The sequence below is a fragment of the Cyclopterus lumpus genome, chromosome 4 (genome assembly GCF_009769545.1).
Source record: "Cyclopterus lumpus isolate fCycLum1 chromosome 4, fCycLum1.pri, whole genome shotgun sequence".
Taxonomy (NCBI): Eukaryota; Metazoa; Chordata; class Actinopteri; order Perciformes; family Cyclopteridae; genus Cyclopterus; species Cyclopterus lumpus.
Genome location: NC_046969.1, coordinates 15620431 through 15632392, shown reverse-complemented (window position 1 = coordinate 15632392; position 11962 = coordinate 15620431). Strand labels below are relative to the sequence as shown.

The 11962-nt window shown below is 41.1% G+C and overlaps 1 protein-coding gene across 1 annotated transcript; it reads left to right on the top strand.

Annotated features, from left to right (window-relative positions):
* The first annotated feature begins 284 nt into the window (after positions 1 to 284).
* Positions 285 to 8924, top strand: LOC117729710 (alkaline phosphatase-like). The gene is made up of 11 exons (XM_034531028.1): positions 285 to 378; positions 984 to 1109; positions 3739 to 3854; positions 4665 to 4839; positions 5543 to 5715; positions 5969 to 6103; positions 6192 to 6267; positions 6428 to 6562; positions 7124 to 7315; positions 7650 to 7766; positions 8650 to 8924. Exons 1-11 carry the CDS (start codon positions 285 to 287, stop codon positions 8922 to 8924), a joined length of 1614 nt encoding a protein of 537 aa, XP_034386919.1.
* The last annotated feature ends 3038 nt before the right edge of the window (positions 8925 to 11962 follow it).

The window sequence follows — 11962 nt, the reverse complement described above, 5'->3', positions numbered from 1 at the left end:
AGGGCTGTGATGGTAAAGCTCTCTTGTGTGGTCTCTTTCTCCCCCTCTCTTTCTCTCTCTCTCTCTCTCCCCTGGCTCTTCCTCCTCTCACATTTTCTCGTCCCTCTTTTACGGCTCTAAGCCTATGAGCTGGCTTGGGTCCTTCCTTACTACACACCCAGCGGGGCTTTAAAAAGGCAGGGCCAGAGGTCTCAGCGGCCTCACTCACTCTCTGCCTGTGCCTCTTTTGGTGTCGGTGTGCTGTGCTGAAAGCCGCTCCAGCCTCCAGGTTGCTCGGAATAGCGATGCAGACGCCACATTGCAGGGCCAACAATCTCCTGCTTATCCTTCTGGGCCCCATACTGTTGGCTATGGGCCCGTCAGCTATGGAGAGCCAAGGTGAGGAGACGACAGACTTATTATTGCTGCCTGCGGTTGGGATATTAGTAGCATTTTGTGGGCGGACAACTGGATGTGCAAGCAGGTCACCTCGACCTGGGAGAGGGTGAGTCTGTGAGGACCGACTGTGCTTGAGAACTTCCACTGCGTTGCACTGTCAGTGTCGATGCATAAAAGTGTGTGTTAATATATTTTGACTTGTGTCTACCTGTTTATGTAAAATGTGGGGTTGGCTGTTTGTATTTTTGTTGATTTTGTGTGTGGCAGGAGGAAAGTTCCTGTTTGACCTCGTTCACTGTGACTCTCGGTGGGCATGGATGGACAGAAACCAAAGTGTCTTCTTGGCTGTTTTTGACACCTTGAGAAATCTCTCTTGTAATCCAAGGCCAAATATAATTCAAAGTGTCAGAAAAAGAGAGAGCGATTCTTGAGTGTGCAGGCCCCCACAGAAACACTGTTCACTAGAAGCTTTCTATATACCAAAGCTTTACAATTCCACGCATGCATAGACCACGATGCGAAATCTCTGAGATAGCCTCTTATGTATCTACAATCCCCACATACCTATCTCATTCCCCATATATGTATGTGTTTCCACATAGCAGCACTGTATGACCTGGAGAGGGAACCAGCCTATTGGGATGCTCAGGCCAGGGCAACACTGGATGCTGCGCTCAGACTCCGCCCCCGGGAGCACCGGGCTAAGAACCTCATCCTGTTCCTCGGCGACGGTAGGTCATGCTATCATTATGAAATCTATTCCAGCAAACATTCAACACGGACTTGGCTGTGATATGTGTTTTGAAAAGGCTACTACTTCCAGCCTCAATGATGGATACTGCTCCAATATCCAATGCAAGACAGGGCTCCAGTGTGTTCAGTGTTTACTGTGCTCACAATGGATAGATGGAAAGTCGTGTGTGTGTGTGTGTGTGTGTGTGTGTGTGTGTGTGTGTGTGTGTGTGTGTGTGTGTGTGTGTGTGTGTGTGTGTGTGTGTGTGTGTGTGTGTGTGTGTGTGTGTGTGTGTGTGTGTGTGTGTGTGTGTGTGTGTGTGTGTGTGTGTGTGTGTGTGTGTGTGTGTGTGTGTGTGTGTGTGTGTGTGTGTGTGTGTGTGTGTGTGTGTGTGTGTGTGTGTGTGTGTGTGTGTGTGTGTGTGTGTGTGTGTGTGTGTGTGTGTGTGTGTGTGTGTGTGTGTGTGTGTGTGTGTGTGTGGGCTTACGATTGCAAGTGGTTGTAATACAACTTTGGACAGCTTTAGTCAATTGTTCAAATGCTTACAATCTATTATGTTTGTTTGGACTTGCCCAGAAAACTCATGGAGTTGTTTGAGTAATGAATCAAGTAGAAAGGCATTCATCTCAGATCTCATCTCCTACCCGGTTCCTTCTGATCATGAAAGTGATTTTTCTCTAACCTTCACCAAAAAGTTAACATGTCTAAACTTAAAGCTTCATTGAGAGATATGTTTATTCCAACAATGGATCAAATGACGAAGTGTAACGTGATAGCGGTCACTTGGGGGCCAACCCACAGACTCCTGACTACAGTTCCCTTTAGCTTTTGTAGCAAATGAGTGCCTTTCAGATCATTGTTTTGTTAGGAACTAGCTTGTGAACATAATGGAACATTTTGCAGCTTAAGAACCTGATATTTCCCTCGGGAGTTAGTGGAAACGGAGCTAGAATGAATGCTGGACTTACCAAAAGAGGTTGCAAGGTCACTCAGCGCATCTAGTTTGTTGATAAAGAAGTACAACTTGTTGAACTTGACATAGCATTTTTGTGTGAGTGCATTGTCTTCCCTCATATACATTAGCAAAGCTGATTGTTTTAGATATTGTATATTGTGCATCGTCTACATCCATCTCTCTCGCTAGTATTCTTCTTCACTGCCTTTGTTAGCCCAATTCTATGTTTTTTTTGGCACTATGAACTGCTGACCAGCTGAATGGTGGGGAAACCAACTGTATGATGTGAGTCACGCCACCCGGGTGCTTGTGCATGTATATCCTAATGCACGCATTATCCAAACTAAATATGGACCCATGTATAAAAACATTGTGCCATAGAGTTAGTGCTCAGCAATTCCGTGTTCGATGGATGAGATTCAGTTCTGACATCGCTGTGTTACCCTCGTTCCTGTCTCCCCTCTGCCGTGTGCAGAGTGGCTTTGCGTCTGTTTACCCCCACACACACACACAGAGGGGACAGGATGAAGCTGGCCCTTCGACTGCATGTCTTTGTGCTTTAGAATATAACTGCTGTGAAATCATTTGAAATGAACATTTCCTTTCTCTGATTCACTGCTTTGTTGTCGCTAACACTGCTCCGTCTCCTAATTCACTCCATAGCTTGCTCGACCATCGCTGCTGTCAATCGCTCGCTCATCGAGCTGATGAGGAGGAGCCACATTTGTATTCTGTGTGTTTACAAACAGCATGAACAACCAATGTAACAAACTATACCTGTTAAGGTGGCAGGAGCTGGCTGTCACCCTGGAGATCCACTCCTGTCACGCTGCATTGTAACCTGGCCTTCAGGCATTCAGTGACTGTGCTGTCTACCAAAGGGGGAAACTTTCCATCTGGATCGGATTTGATTGGAAAATCCTTCACAATAAATGTTACTGGTGTGGTATATTTACAGCTGGTGAGGCATGACATATTTATTTTTTGAAAGGGGAGCTGTTTAATGGCACAGCGATTTTAAGAGTGTGTTCCTGTGAACCGTATATAGAAATATCTGCTTTGAATCAGACCTACTGAGTCAAATTTCTGGGTGGTCGAGGCTGCGTTTCTTTGTGCATCTCCCCAGTAATGCCCAGAGCATGTTCTCGGTTTTATGACTATGATGTTGAAGGGAGAGTGCATCGCTGTTGCATGGGCTTCATAAAGTATACTTTTCAAAGTCAGGAGTGAAATACAATAGTGGACCACAGGAAGAGATAAAACGGGTCACTTAATTGTTTTAGAAAATCCAAAGGCAATTACTGTCCGTGTTGTGTAATATATGCCAGATTGTGACATACACAGTTATACAGTCTGTTCGACCAATAGTGGTCTGATTACTTGCCTGCAAGAATCAGTGTTGAGTGTGTTTGAAAGAGTAGTTCTCCAAGAAAAAAACTGGCTTAAATGTTTGTTTATAGAATTACTGAATATGTCTTTACTTCAATCTAAGTCTGAGCTTTTCAAACAAACACATTTATATATAATTGGTCTGTATTTTGGAAATGTTCACAACAGTAGTCTGGGATCGGTGTCCGTTTCTATAAGACTGAGATAGTGAAGGTAAAAAGATGTGTTTGTATATATAGATGGAGCCTATCAGTGACATTGCCTGTAAATCATTGTCTCCCAGGGATGGGTGTGTCCACAGTGTCGGCTGCTCGAATCCTGCGAGGTCAGATGGAGGGCGCGTCAGGGGAGGAGACAATGCTCGCCATGGACACCTTCCCATATGTGGCCCTGTCAAAGGTGACAGCACAACACTGTTGACCTGTTGCTCATCAGGCATTATTCATCAACAAATATACAATACAATTTATCATTTGAAAGAGCCAGATGGGTTACATCATGTAAGTTCAGTTGATAGATAAAAGATTATTTTAAAATTATTTGTCTATACTGTCATAATGAGTATATTTCTCAGTACTACGTGAATAATGTACTAAGTGTAACAAAACGTTTTTTGAAATACATCTATATAAAAAAATATTACGACTATTATTATTATACTGTTCCTTTTTCCCGTTTAAACTCATGATCAGCTAATACAAATTAAAGGCTTTCTAGGAGATGGGACATCGCATGAAAAGCTATACCCTAATCAGAATGGGAACATGTGCCAGTGGTAAATGGGGAATGTGTATTTATGTGTCTGTGGAGAGGAAGGAAAAAAAGAGTGAGAGGGGATGAATGAAGGGTGGGTGAGGGGCTAAGTGTGTGTGTGTGTGTGTCTGTCCCTTTTGTACATGCTTTGGTCTTTTAACATGTTCCAGCTTGCCTCATCTTGCTCTGAGTTAATTCATCAAACCTATGTCTGAAAATGGTGTCAAGGGATTTAGCTAAAAACAGCACTTTAACTGAAAATGCTGACATTGTGGTATAGAAACAGGTTGGATTCAGCTCCATGGACAAATATAATCCCTCAATTATTGTGGCTTAAGTGTAAATGATAGGGTGAGTTAGTCTGAGTGTTCAGCGTCTTTGATGTCTCCTATAATGGAGATACTACTTAAAATACATTTTTATTTCCTAAAAGGTGTTTGTGCTTCTACTCCACAGACCTACAGTGTGGATAGGCAGGTCGCAGACAGCGCCAGCACGGCTACAGCCTACCACTGTGGGGTGAAGGCCAACGCTAAGACATTGGGGCTCAGCGCTAGTGCAGTGGCCTACGAGTGTAACACCACCTTCGGTAATGAGGTCTTCTCAGTTCTACGACGTGCTAAAGCTCAAGGTAAAGAAACCTTCTGGCTTGGCGTGTGTGCGTGTGTGTGTGTGCGTGTGTGTTGGAAAGGTCAACTGGTTGAAAATATGTTCTTATCTGAAGATATGCAATGACTATATATGCCTTAAAATAATATACAAGGAATAAAGTTAATCTGTTCACTGCTACTTGAACGTCACTAGTTCAGATGTCTAGGTAAGAGACCAAAGCGTGTTCATGATTCATTTTTAAAGGATATTTAGTGTCCATTATTAGAAACATCATATTTATATCTGCTATGTGACATCTTCGCTATATTCTGCTTTCATCTTTATACTGGAGTATTTCCAAAAAAAGCCCTCCAACAAAAGGTTGCCAATAAAGTTATCCAAAGGCAACCCTTTTTTTATTTAAATGATTAATCATTGGAGCAGCAAGCACTACAATATACATAAATAAAATAAAAAAAGCATTGATTTCCATTTTTCACAAATCCATTTCTGTGGTAACAAACTTGAGAAGAGGTCATTATGGTTAAGTTGAACCTATTGTACCTCTTTCAGTAGGCTCCATGACATGACCAGGAAAGACTGCTGGACTCTGGTCACACATTAAGAACTAAGCTGTTACTCCTTCATTTGTAGCAATGCCACACTCAAAAAAGACGGTCACACTGGGTGTGAGTGCCTGTAGAGTTCTGCCTCTGATTTGAGTGCCTCTCTGCTCTGTCCAGGTAAATCAGTCGGCGTAGTGACGACCACCCGGGTCCAGCATGCCTCGCCGGCCGCTGCTTACGCCCACTCGGTCAGCCGCAGTTGGTACAGTGATGCAGATCTTCCTCCCAGCGCCCGCCGACAGGGCTGCGTCGACATTGCAACCCAGCTGGTCACTAATGTTGACATTGATGTATGTAAGAACAATGGCGTTTTGATGCATTTATTTTCTTCAGAGCTAAATATCCATAGAGTATTACGAGATTATGTTCTATAATCACATAAGTATTTACACATGAAAAGTAAGGGGAATGAAGTTGAACAGTGGGTAGTTTATTAAATCAACAGTGAAAACTGCACTCTTGTTAGGGCAGTATAATTCTTCAGTACAATTACCATCATAGGCTACTAAAATATAATAATGCCATTCTGCCTGGTGCTTTTAGGTGATTCTGGGGGGAGGGAGGATGTACATGACACCAAAAGGCACTCCAGACCCCGAGTACCCTACCTCCAACTCTCGCAAAGGGGACCGCAAAGACAAGAGGAACCTCATTGACGTGTGGCTGAAGGCTAAACCAGTAGGAGTCATTAACATTGCTTTTGGATATTTCCATATATTTTAGGAATTGATTCAAAGATTGAAGTGTCTTCTGGTTTGATTTTCAGAACAAGAAATCACATTATGTTTGGCACAAGAAGGAGTTTGATGAAATAAATGCTAAAGCTACTGACCGGCTCATGGGTGGGTATATTTTAAATCTTCAGTCTTGTGTTTCCCTCACTCTCTCTGTTCTTTAGCTCTGCCTGTTTAGAGCTTTACGACCTTACAACGGCAAACTCTTTTTTTCTTTTAATTCAACAGTGTCTCAAACATTTAATTTCCTTCTCTTTGTTGGTTCCAGGTCTTTTTGAGCCAAAAGACATGCGATTCGAGGTTTTCCGGAACAGCACACGTGACCCTTCCATTGTGGAGATGACAGAGAAAGCCATACAAATCCTCAGCAAGAATCCGAAAGGATACTTCCTATTTGTGGAAGATAAGTACTATATCAATTGTCCTCTATTATAAAATATAATCAAGCTTTTCATGATAGGAACCATGAAGAATTTTCATGGTGGAACCGCTGGTACCTAAAGGGACTTGTGTGACCCTTTGGCCGTCAAAAACAGATTTCTAACCTGTTAATGTTAATGTAAAGAATACAAGCGTGTCAATATAAAACATTTTAAAAAGTTTTTCCTCCACATAGATTTCCCTATAGCACCCAAAACCTTTTCATATAGAATTTACGGCAAAACTAAATGTAGCATAATCCAACAGATATTTTGGTAACACTTTATAATAACTGCACGTTATGAAGCATAGTAAACACTCAATTCATCACATAGCATTGTTCCACACTTTATATATGATGGAATCATCATTTGTAAATTAAGTTCATAGCGCGCAGTATAAAGTGTTGCAGACTACGGTAACACTTTATAATAATACCGATATTTTCCTTTTTAGCGACTACTAAAATGAGTACAATGTAGTTGTACCAGTGAGATGTTTTGAGGCAGGTCCAATTCACTTGTTTTGTGCCTTTTTGTGTTACGAGGGAGAATTGATCATGGACACCATGATGGCATTGCCAAACTGGCGCTGACAGAAGCGGTGATGTTTGACCGAGCCATTCAGCGCGCTGCGCAGCTCACACGGGAGTCTGACACTCTCACTGTGGTCACTGCTGACCACTCCCACGTCTTCACCTTTGGAGGGAACACACCTCGAGGGAATCCCATCTTTGGTATGGTTCAACACAAACCCTTGAGTGCAGTCCAGATTGAAATTGGCATGACAATCGTACTCAGAAAGATGAGATTTACAAGGTACAGGTGGGGAAAAGTAAGAATTTATATTCAGATGAAAACCCTACATCGAGTATACTAGAATTATCCTAGAATGACTAGATTTATACATTCATAAATGGAGATGATAATGCAATATTTAATATGGTGGTTATGTATTTTTCAAGTTTAAAGCTTCATTTTTGTATTAGTCTCTTAAAATACATGTGAGTCTGTGTGCTTGTAAAAAGACAATGTGACCGATGTGTTATTACACTCCTTTTTATCATTCAGGTCTGGCAGCAAAGAAAGCCGATGACAAAATGCCTTTCACCAGTATCCTGTACGCCAACGGCCCCGGTTATGTCCATATAAATGGAACCAGAGGGAACATCACAATGGTGGATTACTGTAAGCACAAACTAATGTATTTCAGATGTGGCACTCGTTGCGTTGACGTGTGTACAGCAAGAGAGAACTGATGTGGTTACGACTGACTCATGTGTTTTTGCTCTGGAAAGAAAAGACGAAATATGATGTCCATGCCATTGCTGTGCTCTGTTCTGTTCTCAGCACAGTGTAAACGTAACTGTACCTAAAACAGGGCTATTTGTATTACTTTGTGGAACACTGGACAGCAATGATCCAGTTTCTCCTCCTCTTGTTCTGCACCATTGGCTTTAATCTTTGCATGAGTGTGTTTACTTGAAGATATAAATACCACTATCCAGGGATGAATTACCTTTTAAAAACTTCCATTTTGTCTTTTTGAATGGACTGGCTTCACTTTATGTTTTTGGAACCATAGTTGTGTTTCAAAGATGCACCCACATCTTAAGTAACCAGTAAAGGGAGGGATACATTTCTTAAACTGTATGTATCCATATGGATAAATATGAAGCACTGTAAAAGTCAGCATCTATATTCTGATTAAGACTAAGTTAGTTAGTTAGTTAGTTTTGAAACTCTGTTGTCCACAATGTGGATGTAAAGAAAAGCTTGTATTTCATAAGAATTATTTATTAATGTTCTAACTGTTGAACGTGTTCTAATTGCATTTAATAAGGTACATTGCAAAAGATTTTGAGGCGAACATCATCTTAAAGCTATCCAAAGGTAATCTCTGGAGTGGATGATATATGATACAGTCAAAGGGAACTTAATCTGGAAGGACATCATGGTTCATTTATGGCATATAACAGCATCTGTTTTGTATTAACAGTTGATGATCCAATCAAAGAGTTTCCTAAAACAGTGTTTGGTTACATTCTACACTTGACACGTTTCTCTCCAGACGATGAGGAGTACATGCAGCAGGCTGCCGTGCCATTGGATGCTGAGACGCACGGCGGGGAGGATGTTGCTATCTACGCCAAAGGCCCAATGGCTCACCTCATTCATGGGGTGAAAGAGCAGAACTACGTGGCACATGTCATGGCCTATGCTGCCTGCCTAGAGCCCTACAAGAACTGCCCTCCTCACCAGCACAGCCACACCTCGAGCGGGTGTGTGAACACAAACTCGAGCCATCTATTTGGCCTGCTTAGCCTCCTCTGGTTACTCCGATGACCCCCACACACATCACCACACACACACACACACACACACACACACTTACACAAATACATTGTATGCATACAGCAATACAGACACTTGATGCACTTAACCTCCATTGAGGACATGCACACACAACGTGTTGACAGAAATACTCGCATACATCCTGATCACACAGTGTATATTCACATGAGCTCGTTATCTAGAGTGAATCCAAAATGCAGGCTTCGACATGCTTGTAGTCATTCCAATACACACTTACAAACAGGCAAACAGTGCAGGCTAGAACATATACCAATATGCAAACATTAATTCACACAAAGGTGTCTCTGTTACTTCCTGTAACTGTTGCCATTGCAGAGCCAGCTGCATTTACTTCATAAGGACTATCTCAAGCCTGTACTTGCAACATGACTACTTACTTGCACTAACTAGTTCTTTCATTAGTTAGATTGATTTGTATTCACTTCCTTTTTTTAAACATTAAATACATACATTGTGAGCACTGTGCTCCCTCAGAGCTAGTTGACACTTGCAAGGAGCTGTAATTTACTTTTTACATGCAGTATTAATGTGAGGCTTCAACCAGAATAACTCTAAACAAGCGAGCAGGCTGAGGGCTCACTGTTCAGCTTGTGGACACTTAGACACACGGCTGCTGATGAACATGATCGTCATTGTCCGGATGGAACAAATGACTATATGATTGTAACAGAAACCTGAACTACGAAGCATCGCGTCGTGCCGAGACGCAACACCAGCAGACCTTACAAGAACTCATGAAGATGCTGCAGCTCTTTCAGGAGGGAAATATATGTAACTTTGAATTTGCTTTATTAAGTTTGTATCTTGACCTCATTTTTTCCATATAGTAAATCTGTTTTCTGCCGGATCACTTGAGAAATATATATATATATATATATATATATATATATATATATATATATATATATATATAATTAATTAATCTGTTTGGATTGTACATGAATGTATTTTGTAAGCAAATATTTTTGTCAATGTATTTTTATACTGTTTTGCAAATCTTACTTAAATAAGGATGAGATGAAAAACAACTTTTCTTGTTTAGTCCTTTCTCCAATTCGACAAATTGCTAAAACATATATGTATGGACATGAACGTTTATCACGTATAAAGCAGTTAGGTAACCATGGCATCAACGGGAGACGCTTCAATACATACACTTCAGTGACACTTGAATCTCCCTGCCTATACGGCGTTCGACTCTTTGACCTCTCAGTAATTATGAGAAAACTATCTCATATTAAAGCAAATTCCATGGCATCGACCATTCTGTGTATCTAATACAATCCTTGAAAAGCGGTGTCCATCTCGTGCTCATAACCATTCACTGTAATTATTTTGTTGAGGTCTTTTTACTTTTTCTAAAACTGTAAGATGTCCAAATGCTGATTCTGACAAAAGAAAACCTCTGTCTGAGCCACATGGCACGTTAGAGTAAGACTGCTGAGGATTGTTTTACCACACTGCCGAAAAACATCCCACAGATGTACAGTTGGACCCACTTGTCCAAAGTGACTCACATGTTATCAATTAATTCAGCCCGAAATTTAAAAAACGCATTAATGGTCTTTTATAAAACCAAAACTGAAAACATCAGGCACAACATCACTTTGGCTGTTCAACCCTGAATCACTTTGCTGTGGTCACTCAAACTGAGGAGCTCTTCAACGTTGCCCGAAGTTGAACTCCTCCAGCAGCTTTTTGGACCCCATCAACCCTATTGAAAGAGTGCTTTGAAGCTATTACTATAATACACATGCCTCCTCCCCTGTCTGCTGCGATTACAATCTCATCTCAAACCTGCCTAAGGTCTTCCAAAAGGTTGTCAACCTCCAGCTACATGGCCATCTTTACTACCACCAGCTCTATGAAACCTTCCAGCCTGAGTTCAGATCGTCCTGACCAGGCCTACAATCCAAAACTATCCAGAGGTTACAATATGTCCAAAGCAACTGACAAGCATGTAAGATGTGGCTTCCTGTCGCTGGGGCCTTGCTTGTGGAATCATCTCCCAGGAACAATTAGGGCCTTTTAAATCTAATCTTCAAACTCACCTCCGGTTCTAAAAAGAAGCCAATGTGAAGTGTTCAACAAGCATTCTCTGCTGGCCAGCAGGAGGCGCCTTCTCCAGTTGCAGGAAAGAAGTCGGATTGTTTGGAGGTCTGTGAGAAAATGACTCTACTTCTCACTTGATGTATTACCTCTGTACATGAGTTTAGGGTCTCAATTGTAAGTTTCAAGTGTTCTTCAATACAGCACGATTCATTTAGTAAATGATGGTCCCATTTAGAGTAAAATTAACATTAAAGCAGGGTATACCTTATGATTGACAGGTCTCTACAGCTACCAGAACTGCATACAGCAACACCACTAATCTGCAGTCCAAATATGGTCACTTCAGGTCACCAGTTGCAAAAAGCCAAGATGGCGATGGCCGAAAACCAAGATGGCAACAGCCAGGCTTTAAAACGACATTCCACAAACGAATGGGTGACTTCACAATATTTGTTTTTACCCTGTGTGTGAAGCACTTGGATATTTTGTTTGAATTTTCAAGTTTGCTTCATTTTTATTATTATTATTATAATAAATAAATGGTTTATCTGTTAAATAACAGAGGCCTACACGTTAATATAAGATGTATATTGTAGAATTGTAATGTAATAAATAATAATGTAGTGACATAAAACACTGTAATAATCATCATTAAATGAATATGTATTGTGGCTATAAAATAATATTGGTAATATTAAATCAAATTAAAAGCTGCTTCTGGTCAACATTTAACATAACGTATGCATTTTTACGTTAGCTGACCTTACCTGATCTAATAAACACACACATAAATATAGATAACCGGATCACTAGATCACAGTTTAGATAAATGATTATGAAACCTAATTTTTCTAGCTCACGTTGAAAGGCTCCTCTTTGTGACCTTTGCTCCTTCCCTGAAGCTATAAAAGACAAGCACTTCTTGGCTTTTTTAAAATGCACATACAGTCAACGCT

What these genes read in the sequence shown, in the direction of transcription:
- LOC117729710 (XM_034531028.1), top strand. Translation starts at nt 285, where the DNA reads ATGCAGACGCCACATTGCAGGGCCAACAATCTCCTGCTTATCCTTCTG. An exon ending in CATATGTGGCCCTGTCAAAG is followed by an intron (nt 3,855 to 4,664) that starts GTGACAGCACAA and finishes TCTACTCCACAG; the next exon opens with ACCTACAGTGTGGATAGGCA. An exon ending in TCACTAATGTTGACATTGAT is followed by an intron (nt 5,716 to 5,968) that starts GTATGTAAGAAC and finishes TGGTGCTTTTAG; the next exon opens with GTGATTCTGGGGGGAGGGAG.